The sequence below is a fragment of the Mustela nigripes genome, chromosome 6 (assembly GCF_022355385.1).
Source record: "Mustela nigripes isolate SB6536 chromosome 6, MUSNIG.SB6536, whole genome shotgun sequence".
Lineage (NCBI taxonomy): Eukaryota > Metazoa > Chordata > Mammalia > Carnivora > Mustelidae > Mustela > Mustela nigripes.
Window position 1 is genome coordinate 121,008,887 of NC_081562.1, and position 15,224 is coordinate 121,024,110.

The window sequence follows — 15,224 nt, forward strand, 5'->3', positions numbered from 1 at the left end:
GCTCTCAGAGTGGCATGTTTGGAGGAAAAAACGCTGAGAACACTGAAAGCCAGCTGGATGGCTGTGTGATGGCTGTGTCACCTCACCGGGTCTCACCTGCTGCCCCTTGATTGCAGACAGTGGGGAGCACAGAGGGGTCCCCACTCCGGATTGTGCCTCTGCCTGCCTTCTTATCTCACTGTTACCATATGGGACTCTGACGGGAAGCTCCGAATCATGGCCCTGTGAGCATGTAGCCCACCAGAGCTTTGTCTGCTAGCTTTATAGTATCCTTCTCTAAAGCACATTACTTGAAGTCTTTGTGATACATAATGAGTCACCTTGACCTCTTAATCCCAATTACCTCTTGCCCGGAGGGCTGCAGTGACCTGCATGGTCCCCACATGACCCATTTGTCCCCTCCTTGCCCCCTCTAGGCTCTTCCGCTGGAATGATCTTTTAAAAATGTGCTCAACTCATGTGAGTCCTCCCCCACTTCCCCAAAACAACATCCTTGAATATTTCCTATCAATCTTGAATAAAGTTTAAAATCCTCCACTTGGCCTATGGGCCCAGCAGATTCCTTTGCCCGCCTAGTTTTTCAGCTGGTCTTGGACCATTTGCCATGCTCTGAGTCTCCGCCACACTGGCCCTCGTGAGGTCTTAAACAGGCCACGTTCCACGCTTCCACAGGGGTTTTACACATACTGTTTCCTCTGACTGGCATGTCTTTCATCACATCCCTCCTCTTCCTCCAGGGAAGGCTCCCACTCTGTCCACACCTCAGTCCAGACATGCTTTCCTCAGGGAAAACTTTCCTGAGGTCCAGGCCCAAAGTCCCCTACTGCAAGCTTCCATAGCCCCATGCTGCTCTCCGGATAGCACTGCTCAGTGTTTTTCATTTATTTGGATGGGCTTCAAAAATTAAAATCTTTCTTCTCCACAAAACTTGATGAGCTCCACAAGGCAAAGACCAGGTCTGTTTTTATCCTCCAGGATGTCTCTAGTTGCTGGAATCAGACTCAGTGAATAATAAGTGGGCAAATTTGTTGAATAAAAGAATTAAGAAGTGGTTGGAGGCAGCTGGCTCCCTGATTTAGTCTCAAATACATTCTTCATCTCATCTTTGTAAATGTTTATTTCTCTGTTGTCAGCAGTAAGGGGACTGGAGGGAGGTTTAAATCTATATACCAGATATGGTAATACTTTTTTATTTCAAAGATTTACTTAAAACAATGAGAAACATTATTTAGAAAAGTGTCCTCTACTGAACTTCTCTTTCTAAAAGAAATTTTGAGGAAAATGAAGGAAAGCAACATTCATTCAACTTTTGCGTGTTGGAAACGTGATTTTGACAATGAACATAAGCCTCCTGGTCCTAGAAAGGAATGCAAACTGCGAAGTATCCGGAGGCTGACAGAGCCTCGAGATGTCTGAGGAGAAGCAGGGGCGGAAGACAACGAGCAGAAGACTTGTATTAATTTAAGAAGTGGAAAAGCTTATTGGAAGCATTCTTCAAAACCCTTCAGAAGCTAGTAAAATAATATTTTACTATGTTTTCTCCAGCTCTTTAAAGTTCACAAATGCAAATACGTGATAAAATGTGAAAATAAGTATTGGCAACTAATTACATTCTCAGGGGAGATTTAATTGAAAAAATGAGCATATTTGCACTGCTTCTCCTTAGTAAGATGTTTATGGCATCTGGTCAAAGCAGAACAAACATTTGAAAATCCTTTGACATAGCTGGTATTTAAAGAATAGCAATTGGCTAACATTTGTGGCTCTGTATGTTGAATATTTTGGCTCCCATCCTCCTGGTATTCATTCTGAAAGATTTATAATCCTTTGGGGAGTGTGGTCAGTGACAAGAGTAGAACTAAATCCTGAAATGTGGAAAAACTAACTTTCCCTAATATAAAACTGTTCTAAAAAAAATCTCTCAAGCCTATGAATATGTTTCCAGATTTTCAGAAAAAGCTGATGATTTACAGAATTTTTTTTTTTTCTGTAAGGATCTAACTTCTTAATGATAAATGTAAATTTCCATCCTTTGGCTTCAAAATTGGCTTAGAGATAACTCAGGAAAATATAACCTCTTACCTTTTGGGCATCTACCACAATCACAAGACTCTTTAAAAATGTCGTATCATTGGTTATGATGCGTATGATGAAATAAAGTATGAAAGATAGAAATAATCTAGAAAAGAAAAATTTAAGAGCCCTCAAAATGAAATAGGAAACAATGACTGTGCCGAATGTGTAAGTAGAAAAATGCTACCAAAGAAAATACAACGCAAGAACAGCAGTCAAGAAGGTCCTCCATCACGTGGAACTAAGAATGTCGGGACAGCACATTCTCTTTCAGGGTTTGACATGCGTGGGTGGACTCTCTTGGCTTGAGTGAGGCATGACATGTTTTGACGTCTTCTCGCTTTCAAGTCACACTTGAGTCTGAAGCCACTGCCTAAAGAACTCTGTCTGAAGCTCCGCGTTTGCACTTTTAAACTTTTAATGTGGGAGCCCAGCTCTGCTCTTTTGGGTACCCCAGGGGAATTTCTGGGTTCCTTCTAACCCATTGAAATTCCGCAAAAGGGCCTTGTTAAATAATTGTCTCTCTCTGGCTCTCTGGCTCTCTCTCATTTTTTTTTCTTTTTTCTATATTATTTTCTTGAATTTCGGTTAGCAGTTAGATTCTTCTCTATGGTTTATGAAATACCTGTCTTCTGTTTTTCTAAAAGTAAGACACCAGAAGTGCTACTGTGTGTGTTTATGAGAGGGTCCTGTACCCCCAAACAAGGGAGATTATAAAATTGAAAGTAATAAGTGAAAGACTTACTATTTTTTGTTTCAAAACCAACTGTAGGACAATTGGCGGTGTTAAAAATTTCTTTCAATATTGAGAAAAAGTCATTAAAAGCTACAAGAACAAAACTCATTATTTTCAATGTAAATAAGAAAATGAAGGCTTTTGCCATTCTCAACTTAATCTTGAATGCAGAGGACAGCCTGGATTACCCAGAAAGAAAATTAGTGTGGTGTCTGCACATTTTTAGAGATGTAGAGGGACTTTTCTGGAAGGGTTAAGAGGAAAGGCTGAAGTCTGTACTTTTTCATCTTTTTGATACCTGCCCTCTAATAATCCCACTTCAGTTTCTTGTTTTAAAAGTAACACATTGTGTTGAATTCACAAGAGGATTTGCATGTGTGCATGTGTGATATGTAGGAGGGGTTTGGGCTGCTTGAATATAATTTCCATTTTTGTCTTAAGTGTACATACTATATCTATGAACATGTGTATATGATAGATATAACAATATCAAGTGATAATTAGCAAACGAGAATAAACATAATTTGTAGGTGTCTTTTCCTCCAAAAGGAGAGAGAGATATATTTGGGGCCATTCATACTATGTTTTGAGGTCAAGATCCAAGGCAGTCTTTCATAAGCACCTTTTACAGAAACAGTTTACTCTTAGCTCCATTAGAAATAGTGCTCTTGTGTCTTTTTTTTTTTTTTTTTAGATTTTATTTATTTGACAGAGAGATCACAAGTAGGCAGAAAAGCGGTGGCAGGGGGGCAGGGGGAGCAGGCTCCCCGCTGAGCTGAGAGCCATGGGGCTCAATCCCAGGACCCTTAGATCATGACCTGCGTCAAAGGCAGTGGCTTAACCCACTGAGCCACCCAGGCGCCCCCTGCTCTTGTGACTTATGAACTATTTCAGCACTGGAACTCTTAGTTACCATTCAGTCTTAAAAGCAGGAGAAATAATAAGTACTATGCAGTGTCCTTCAGAAGGTTTTCAAAACATTAATGATGGGTGGACGTCACTCAAGAACTCCTGAAGTGAATTCTGATTATAATTTCCTGGCGGGTCTGTTTCACTGATTCATCATTCATTTTTTAAAAATCTCCCAGATTGTTTTACCTTAAAGGAGCCATTCCCCACTACCCTTGACATCTGGTGATTAGCTAAGCAGACGTTGATTGTGTGATTCTCTACATTGGTCCAGCATTGCGCTCTCGATACTGAAGGCTTCTTCTTCTTTTTTTTTCTTTCCCCTTTATCCACACACTGAGTCATCTGCTGTTCTTAATGGAATCACCTCCCCCTTCCCAGTCCCATGGCCCTTCTCCCACTTACTCCCCAGTCCCAGGAGGGATCACTGTACCACTTCCCACATGGTTTCCCTTTCTCCAGGTTTTCCCTGTTCCAGACTGTTCCACACACATCTGTGAGAATCATTTCCAGACATGGTTTGGACTGCACAGTACTCTGTTCAAGAACTACAGGGACTGCCTGTTACCTCGACATAAAACTTACATTCCTCCGTGGGTCTCTCAAGGCTTGCCCCTTGACTCTCTTTAACGTACTAATACTGCCTAATGCCCTCGCTGTGTAAAGCAGACAGACCACCTTTAAATACTGACTCTTAATTGGAATAATGTTTTATGATACTCTGTAAAGCTTTTTCATGCTTCAACTCTACATGATTCATTTAACAAATTATAAGCCACTCAGAGAACTTAAAAAAATTTAACGTACCATGTACGGGGAGACACATTTCCCAGTTCGTGGATTCATAGCCATTAAGTAAATTTCAATGGATGCGCGATCTTATTTAACCTTTCTGTGGCTTGGCTTCTTTGTAGGGAGGAAATCAGACAGCTACAGTGATTGCGTTGTGTTCAATGAAGGATTTCAACTTAGCGCAGGAGACCTGCCAGCTGGCGATCAGGGATGTCGGAGGCCTTGAAGTTTTGATAAATTTACTTGATACAGACGAAGTCAAGTGTAAGGTGAGTGGCTTACGTGATGCGGGTGATGAACCTCGTCCATACCTCCTCGTACTTCTTTTTTTACTGATATGTGTCTGTCACTTCTGCCTCGTTCTTGACTTTGCCTGCTAGTCTCACTGAGAACGTGCTCCTTTGGCTATTCACCGCTCTTCTCTTCTTGGCTGTTCTTGTTTATCTTTTGGTTCTTTTCCACTAGTATGTGCTTCTTAAATGATGAATGTTTGTCTGCATAATTGGAGAAAAGTAAGGAGGCTATGGGTAATACCTGGGACTCGAAAGTATTTCCTTAAAAAAACGTCACTGGGGGAGGATTTGAGGCCAGCTTGGAATTTTTAGAACTCTAGCACTGGTTATGTATTAAGCCCTTATTTTCACCTCTAAATTCTATTTTCTCATTAGATTGGTTCATTAAAAATCCTGAAGGAAATCAGTCATAATCCGCAAATCAGACGTAATATTGTTGACCTTGGGGGCTTACCAATTATGGTTAATATACTTGATTCTCCACATAAGAGTCTGAAATGCCTGGCAGCTGAGACAATCGCAAATGTGGCCAAGTTTAGAAGAGCCCGACGGGCGGTGAGACGCCATGGGGGCATCACCAAACTGGTGAGTACTGCTGGCACCATCACCAGCACACCCCCGCCACCAAAATGTCACCTCCTTGCTGTCCTTCCTGGCCTCTTCCGGATGTTAAATATGTGTGTTCTGGGAACCTTCTTTTTGTGTAATGCCCTTGAAAATTATTGTTGTATATTTACATTAGCAACTGGCCAGAAAACATGTCTGACCTTCTTTTTCAAAGAAACATATGTTTAAAAAAGAGATGTAATCTGCACCTACCGCATTGGTGGGAATACATTTGTGTGTGGCACGTGCAAAGTGGGGGAGGGGGTGGAGACCCTGTTAGAAAGGGCTCTGGTCATCCATTTTCTCTGCCGTGGTGACTTCACTATGAGGTCTGCCCCCCAAGGAGACCATCAGACCTGCAGATGCTTAGTCATCTCATTGTTACTGAAAACAGCGTGTTTACAATATGAGAGCAGAAAGTCCCAGGAACAATGCCTCCAGGAAACATGTAGTCAGCTATCAGCATTGCATTTTTAAAGTATATTTAGTGGCAAGGAATAAACATATAAATAATATTATATAAAACTCTGACAGGATCAAAAACTGACTGACACCTATGAACAAAATTTTCAGAGACTTACCTCACAAGTCTGTAACAGCTTTTTTATAAAAATGTGAAATAAATACACAAAACTGTTCACAGCTCACAGTTTTTCACTTTCCTCTGAAATAACTATCAATTTTTCTCCATAATTTCCCACATTTGCCAATATGTTGTATAAGTGTTACCTATATCATTAAAAAAATGGTTCTATCAATAACTATCCCTGAAAGAAAGAAGTGAGCATTCTGCTCAACACTCACGTCAAGGAGATACAGGGCAGTATGGAAGTGCCTTTTCATCCGCCTTTGGAAGGAACAGTAGATCCCATGTTCCTCCTACAGCTTTTACCATACTGGACGGTCTCCACTTCTGTGCTCAAAGCTCCTTAAGAGGAGAGACATATCTTATTCATCTCAGTGTCATTCACAACACGTAGCCCAGTATCTTACACATATGAAGGGTTAATAAATATGTATTGAATCAATATGCATTTGAGGTGAATTCATACACAGTGACATGTCTTCCGAAATTAAGAGATTCTGTGTACAGCTCTTCCTTGACTCACAATGGAGTTATATGTCCCGATAAACCCATTAGAAGTTGAAAATATCATAAGTAGAAATGTATTTAATACAGCTAATCTACTGAACATCCTGGATTACCTTACCTGCCGTAAATGTGTTCAGAATACCTGTATTTGCCTTAAACATGGGCAAAATCATCTAACACAAAGCTGATTTTATAATGAAGTATTGATGTCTCCTGTGACTTATGGAAAACTGTACTGAAAGTGAAAACAGAATGGCTGTATGGGTGCAGGATGGCTGTAAGTGCACCAGTGTTTACCCTTGGGATGGTGTGGCTGATAGAGCTGAGGCTCACTGCCGCTGCCCAGCATCACAAGAGTGTAACCTGCATATTGCTAGCTTGAAAGATCGAAATTCCAAGTAGGATTCCTACTGAATGCATGCCACTTTCACACCATGGTGAAGTTGAAAAATAAGTTGAACCATTGTAAATTGGGGACCTCTGAATCCACATGTAATCTATGGAGTACTATAGAATATAATTATTTGCTTCAAAAATAAGACAGACTTATGGCTGGGTAGGTGGATAAGTAGATGGTTAGCTATGTGATAAAACAGATATGACAATGTTAATTATAGAATCTAGGTGGTATAATACATGATTTGCTGCATAATTACCATATAGTTCTTTTAGCCTTTGTGTATGTTTGAAATTTTTTCATAATAAAATGTTGGGGGAAAGGTAATTATTACAGTGATTATCAGTATTCTGCTTAAATAATGAAGTCATACGGTTGACTGATGTGGCTGTTTAATGGAAGTTCTCACATTAAATTATAAGAATGAATAATGTAACTTAAAACTAAAATTTATTTTTATGGGAGTCTTATATATCACATTCAAGGAACTAGAATTGGACAACTGCACTTACTTAGTCCATTAGATAATGCCACATGTTTTAATATAATCTTAAATGATAGCTAAATTAGAAACAGGAAGCACGGTAATGGATCAGGCATTAATAGACTCATAATTGCTAGGTTGAGAACACATCTGAGAAAGACCAGGATTAGGGATCCTTTTTTGGTTTGCTAACTAAGTGAGGGTAGGTGACATACACACATGAGTCCCCAGCCAAAACTGAAAGTGAGGGAGATCACTCAGTACAGAGCAGTGAGTCGGTTACAACATCAGAGCAAGGGAATGGAGGTCAGATCAGAGCAAGCAGGAAGGGGTATAGTGGCCATAGTGTTTGGGCACTTAGATGGGGTTGAGTCTCTGAAGAGACACACCCAATAGAAACTTGGGTGTCTGAGCAAGCGTGGAGAACACATCCAGGTAGGAAAAGATTTTAAGATTCAGTGTTGTTACCCCTGTGGCCATTTCCACATACCTCTGGATGTATGGTGTACTTGACCCTTTCACTGAAAACCATTTCAAACATTTATTGAAATGTCAAGTACAGAAACACAGGTGGCAGGAACATCAATATAAATAAACATATGTCCCTGACATGATGAATGTACAGCGGAGTATCCACCTGACTCAAGCCAGTCCCACCAGATTTCTCTCCCAGGAATTTGGAATTAGGAATCAGAGGTTCTACTCAGTCTGGACTACTCTTTTCTAAACTCAGGATTGGTGGTCACGATTATGTGGACATATCCATGGAACCCGGCCTGCAGAGGGAAAAGAATGGAGTAGACATGCATAGGATAAAAACAGCCCTGGAAGCCCCGACTTCATTTCCTCTGTGGAGCACCCTAACATCCTGCTGTTTCTATACAAATTGCCTTTCCCTTAAGGTCTCTGGTGGCTTTGGTTATTGGAAAGAAAAGAAAAGATTGTGGTGCTATGCCATGTGGATCGGTTGGTTTCAGTAGTACAGGTAGAGAGCCATAACCTCGGAAGAGGTCCCATGGTTTTGAGAATATACAGGCCATTCCGTTCTCATTAGAAAGTCCTAATGGCTTTAGGGAGCCTCATTTTGTGAGATACCAGGGCTGAGGATGTAGTATACAATTCTTCCTAACGTCAATGTTACAGCTATATTAGTACAATCTTGGCGAGATTAAATTTCTTGTAGGAAGGAAATATAAAGCCTCCCAAATCTGGAGGAAGGTATTTTGAAGGGTTTATTTCTTTGCTTTCACTGACTACTGTGTAGTATGAAAACTAATCCATAAAAGTATTCTTATGTTTGATGGAGGTTAGCCTGATAGCAGCCCTGTAGCTATTTGCAGGGTACATTGTTTTATTTTAAAGATTCCCATGTACATCATATATTATCTGTTCTTGTAGGTCGCTCTACTCGACTGTGCACACAATTCACAAGAACCGGCTCAGTCAAGTCTGTATGATGCCAGAGACGTGGAAGTAGCTCGTTGTGGGGCGCTGGCATTATGGAGCTGCAGTAAGAGTTATGCGAATAAAGAAGCCATTCGTAAAGCTGGCGGCATTCCTTTGTTGGCTGGCTTACTGAAGACTTCGCATGAGAACATGCTAATTCCAGTGGTGGGGACATTACAAGAATGTGCATCAGAGGTACTCAAGCCAGCTCTGCTTCCCTTGCTTTCATTTACCTTAACTTTCTTTAGCTGAAAAACAATTTTTAAGGTTATCATGACTGCTAAGGATTTTTTTTTTTGAGAGTCAGTCGTCTTTTAGAAAGAGAAGCTAAAACTAATAGAACATTAAATTGGTACCTGTGTGATGTATTTCTGAAAATGCTGACTAAATTCTCTTACTATATAGTTGTGTTAATCTTGGACTTTAGTGTTTATTAAGAAAGTTTGTTTGGCATAATTATTAGTACATATAGATACTTCTATTCATGTATTATGCATGTCAATATTTAAATTTGTATTCCTAGGAAAACTACCGAGCTGCAATCAAAGCAGAAAGGATAATTGAAAATTTGGTAAAGAACCTAAATAGTGAGAATGAACAATTGCAGGAACACTGTGCCATGGCCATCTATCAGGTACGGCGGACTTTAGATAGTTAACGTGAGGTCTCATTCTCTGGGGATTGGAATCAGGAATCCTCATTTTTAACAAGAAACCCCAAGGGATTTTTCCACACATACAGGTCTGTGAGCCACTGTTCTGTGCTAATGACAGATGCCTGTATATGTAAAAGAGAAACCTGCTCCAACTTGTCTTGATTATTCACATTTCTGGAAGCCACTTCTATATCTTTGTCTCCTCAAACAAGTTACTTAGTGTAAAATAGCTAAATATATACATGGTGCCTTTACATTGCTGTTTAGTTATCCTATTCAAACATGCTGGTCTTGGGAACTTTACCTTCTGCCAAAACAAGATGGATGGACGAATGAGTGTGTGCTTTTATTTTTTTATTTTTTTATTTTTTATTTTCAGCATAACAGTATTCATTATTTTTGCACCCCACCCAGTGCTCCATGCAATCCCTGCCCTTGAGTGTGTGCTTTTGTGTGGGGGTGTATGTGTATTCCTGTTTTATCCTTTTATTAATGTATTTTAATCTTCATTAACTTTCTGTGAGTTATGCATTTCATAGTATACGAGAAAACAGACGAAAAGATGGCTTTGACAAATTAGATGGCTGGTTATTGGTCATCAGAGGAAGTTTCTAGATTCTACCTATCAGAGAAAGTTTCCTAGAGGAATCCATTTTAAAACATGCACGGTGAGGGTACGCCAAAAAGACAGAGTCAGAGAAAAGGGTGTATGTCAGTAGAGTATTGTATTAGTTTTCTAGGGCTGTCATAGCAAAATACCACACATTGGGTGGCTTAAATAACAGAAGTTCATTTCCTTATAGTTCTGGAGGTTACAAGTTTGAGATCAAGCTGTTAACAGCATTGGTTCCTTCTAAGCACTTGGCTTATGGATGGCCATCTTCACGTTCACATGTTGTTCTCCCTCTGTCTCCATGTGTTCCTTCCTCTGTATCCTAGTATTTTCTTCTTCTAAGGACACCAGTCATATTGGATTAGAGCCTACCTCAGTGATCTTGTTTAACCTTAATTACCTCTTTAAAGACCTTATCTTCAATTATGGTTACACTCTGAGGCATGGGGGTTATATGATTCGACATATATCAGTTTTAAGGGAACGGAACTCAGTTCATAACGAGGATATATAGCCTTGACTTGCATATATGCCCCGTATGAGTAACTATAAAGGATTGGTTGGAAATAGGGATTAATTTTTTAAAAGTTGCAACTGAACCAAAACCGAAAGTCATAAATAGAAGATAAACATGGCAGATGCCTTGTGGTGCATTCCAGTGAGGATTTCTTCTGGTGGCCCTCAGGGATGATGCATCACATGCACCTGTATCATGTGGCCTCAGAGACCACTGTATGCCTCGATGATAATATATCTACACGAAATTTATCATCTTTTTGCTCTGTAACCTGGGAAATGTGGTCAGCTGGGAATGTCTGTGCAGTACATATTTATTTCAAAGGATGACACAAATGTATGGATAAACATATGTGAATATAATATCATTTGCTATTGATATACTCACTGCTCTGAGCATAGAAACTCTATTAGGGAAATACTCATCTCTTAGCTTTTGGGGGTCATTGAAGATCAGACGAAAGCTTTATCACTCATGTATCTTCACTATATTTTCCTAAGACTGTGGGTTGCATGACTGCAGAAATCCTCCATCCACGCATGTGGCATTCTGGGTCTCTTACCAACCTCTCTTTCTGTCTTGGTGAAAGCACACACTACCTCAGAATGGCTTGGCAGAATTTCTCAGTATGTAAAAACTTCTAGACATTGCCAAAATCATGTAAGGGAAGAGAGACACTGTCAGAGAGCTGCCAGTACAGAGAAGAATTATATTTTACTTGGAGGCCCCTTCAGAAAATGATACTCTCTGAAAAGAAGTTTCATAGCCACTAGAATGACAGCCTCGTTAGCAATCACTGAAAGCTCGATATGCCCTCATCACTGACAGCCTCTGCCCTGACTTTTTGCGTAGTGTGCCGAAGATAAGGAAACCCGTGACCTGGTGAGACTTCATGGAGGACTTAAACCCCTGGCCAGTCTGCTCAATAACACTGACAATAAAGAACGGTTGGCCGCGGTCACAGGGGCAATATGGAAATGTTCCATCAGCAAAGAGAATGTGACCAAGTAAGAGAAGCCATTCAGTTATTCTGTGATAAAAATATGGCCATTGAGGAAGAGCTGTATTCTTAGCTCACAGAAGCTACACTGTGTATCCTTCAACTAACGTCTTCTCTCATTAAGATATAAATGTTTCTAAATAAAGTGTAAATGCATAAAAAATATGGCCACTGAAACACATTCCTGTAATGTTATTTTAATAGAGTCAATCCTAATGCTACACCTCTAGTTTTCATACACATACATTCTAGACTAATTTGGCAGGATTAAGGTATTTTTTTTAAATGAAAGACTTCTATTTCCCATCCCACCACCTGGCAATGGTTTTTTGCGCCTCACTCAGTACTAAGTACTAAGGGACTTGCTCATGTAATCTATCTGTGTAAATGGGCTCTTTTTACTTACGGGCAGCCATATAAATGACAAGCAACTCTAATTGAAGAAGATGAGGGATGAATTTCCCACTGAATCTTTATAGATGGAAGTGGTTCCACTCTTTATTCCTTTTTAAAAGATAAACAAGATAAATCAGCGAAATGCTAACTAATCTGTTAAAGAACAGCCATTTTCAAATGATTTCATTAACTTTTAAAGTACTTGTAAACATTATGATCATCAGATTTATTTTTTTTTAAGATTTTATTTATTTATTTGACAGACAGAGATCACAAGTAGGCAGAGAGGCAGGCAGAGAGAGAGAGGAGGAAGCAGACTCCTCGCCGAGCAGAGAGCCGGATGCGGGTCTTGATCCCAGGACCCTGAGATCATGACCTGAGCCAAAGGCAGAGGCTTAAACCACTGAGCCACCCAGGCACCCCCAGATTTATTTAATATTCAAATTTATCCCTGTGTACTTTTAGAGTTCTCATACTCTATGATGGATATTCTGAGGCAACTCTTTGTCTCAATGTGATGATTTTTTTTTCAAAGATTTATTCGTTTATTTGAGAGAAAGAGTACACATGAGTGGGAGGAAGGGCAAAGGGGGAGAGAGAGAGAAACTCTCAAGCAGACTCCCCTCTGAGAACAGAGCCCAATTTGGGGCTCAATCTCATCACCCTGAGATTAGTACCTGACCTGAAAAGAAGAGTTGGACACTCAATTGACTGAGCCCTCCAGGAGCCCCTTAGTGTGATGATGCTAACAAGAAATTGTCTTATTTAACACAAAGTAGGCTTATGTTGTTTTGTTCCTGTTAAATAGTCTCTGTGACATGAGGAAACACCCATAGCATAGTAGTATATGTGCTGCCGAAGCGAGCACACCCATAACATAGTAGAATCACTGACACTGATGTGAAGTTGTAGTTTTCTTAGAGTCTGTACCGTATAGAGATTAAAGGTGCAGATGGCCGGATATCGATGTCTGCTTCACTATTTACAAAGCTTCAAATTAGCTTTCTGATAGTGGGGATTGTAGTAGTACCTGCATCATAGGGTTTTTGTAAGGACTGAATGAGCGTATAGTTGTCATTCAGCAATTTTGTGCTATTAATATTAGCTAATTTTACACCAAAAGTAATATTGTTCTCCTCTTTTCCTCCCCCTTTTTCTTGTGATGAGCACAGGTTTCGGGAATACAAAGCCATTGAGACGTTGGTGGGACTTTTAACTGACCAGCCTGAAGAAGTACTTGTGAACGTGGTTGGTGCACTGGGGGAATGTTGTCAGGAATATGAAAACCGAGTCCTTGTCCGGAAATGTGGTGGCATTCAACCACTTGTGAACCTCCTCGTAGGAATAAACCAAACTCTTCTTGTCAACGTCACAAAAGCAGTTGGTGCTTGTGCAGCAGAACCCGAAAGTATGGCGTAAGTAGCCTAGCCACAGAAAGATTTTATTTGAGAGTTTTAGGGGAAATACACAGGTTGTCATAGAACAGTGTCATCACTTAGAATTGGCTTGCACAAATGGTGAGAAAGTAAAGTGGATTTCCATATAAATAACCGCAAGTTGACCAATCATGAGTTAACAGAGCCAGATTGTTCCCTTGGATGAGCTAGAGGGCTGAGACTGGGCTTATTGGGAGAATTTAACATTCGCAGTAATTAATATCGGGAGGATTTAACATTCCCAGTAATTAATATCCCACCCAGAAACCTTCATACAATCAACAAAATTTTTCTCTGCTTCCTAAGGAAGAATTCTCTCTCTCTCTCTCTAACTGAGACCCTAGGTAGTACTAGGTAGCATTCCCCTAGTATCTTCTTTGTTTTTCAATTCAATTCAGCAAACATATTTTGAGCACCTAACAAGAGCTGCGAACCAATGAGGGAGGAAGACAAAGGATTTTAAGCTGTGATCTTGGTCCTTGAGCAAATTCCTCTCTAATTAGGAAGAAAAGACTTAAATTTTATACAACTTGAGCATAATAGCAAGATTTTATACACACACACACACATACACATAAACGTGTATTTGTGTATAGATTACATATATTTATAAGAAATATGTGTGTGTGAAGTATATACTAATACTTCATATATATATGAAGCCCAGAAAGGGAGGAACCATATGGGCCAAAGTTATTGCATGAGGGTTCTCCAGAGAACCAGAATCAACAGGATGAGAAAGGTGGGAGGCATAGGGGGGACAGATTTAAGGAATTGGCTCACATGATTGTGGAGGCTTGACAAAGTTCCCCCTTCTGATGGGGGAGGCTGACAGGCTGGAGACTCAGGAAGGAGCTTCATTTTGACGTCAAAGGCAGTCTGCTGGCAGAATTCCTTCTTTGCTTAGAGGCAGCCAGCCCTTTTCTATTAAGGCCTTCAACTGATTGGATGAGGCCCACCTACATTATGGAGGATAATCTGCTATATTCAAAGTCCACCAATTTAAGTATCAATCTCATCCCAAAAGCCACCTTCACAGAAATATACAAATTAACTTTTGACTATGGGTATCTGAGTGGATCTGAGAGTTGAGTATCTGATTCTTGATCTTGGCTTAGGTCTTAACCTCAGGGTCATGAGACCCCTCCTCAGCATGGATTAGGATTCTCTCTCTCCCTCTCCCTCTGGCCCTCCCTGCCCTGCTGGCATGTGCTTTCTCTCTCTCAAACAAAAGTGTAACCAAATGTCTGGGCAGCCCTTAAACCAGTTGAAGTTGACAGATAAACATTAACCATCACATATCCATCCTTTGTCAACTTGGTCCCCATTCATGCATCTCCTTAAACCATGCTTAATCTCTATAGAGAGATAATAAGGCCATATCCCTGCCTAACACTAGATAACTATCCAGTGTGTCACTGAAAACTCACTAACCCTTTTCCCAGAAGAGGAAGCAAAGTTCTTAGATGATGTTTACTCTTCTCCTTGATGTCCTGTTACTTAAATACTTTGATGTAAAGTTGACCATTCTTAAAAACTATGACATAAAGTTAATATATCTTGAGTTACATGATAAAAGGATAAAAGAGGGGGAAAAAGATATACACAGACATATTCATAACAAAATAAGGAAGGAATATTCATGACAATTACAATACTCATTCTGTAACTGGCCATGGAGTCATAGCTGGTATTTACAAGTACCCTCTTTCATTGCCCATTCAATATTCCCTTTGCTCTCAGCAAGCACTTTAGTTTATTGTGGTTCTTTACCTGGT

The 15,224-nt window shown here is 40.1% G+C and overlaps 1 protein-coding gene across 1 annotated transcript in view; it reads left to right on the forward strand.

Annotated features, from left to right (window-relative positions):
• The window catches only part of ODAD2 (outer dynein arm docking complex subunit 2), a 187,581-nt gene that overhangs the window by 42,847 nt on the left and 129,510 nt on the right, over positions 1-15,224 (forward strand). The window contains exons 11-16 of the mRNA XM_059404994.1: positions 4,633-4,779; positions 5,179-5,388; positions 8,782-9,024; positions 9,353-9,463; positions 11,467-11,621; positions 13,183-13,425. Of these exons, the coding sequence (XP_059260977.1) occupies positions 4,633-4,779; positions 5,179-5,388; positions 8,782-9,024; positions 9,353-9,463; positions 11,467-11,621; positions 13,183-13,425 (1,109 nt within the window). The remainder of the gene's footprint in view (positions 1-4,632; positions 4,780-5,178; positions 5,389-8,781; positions 9,025-9,352; positions 9,464-11,466; positions 11,622-13,182; positions 13,426-15,224) is intronic.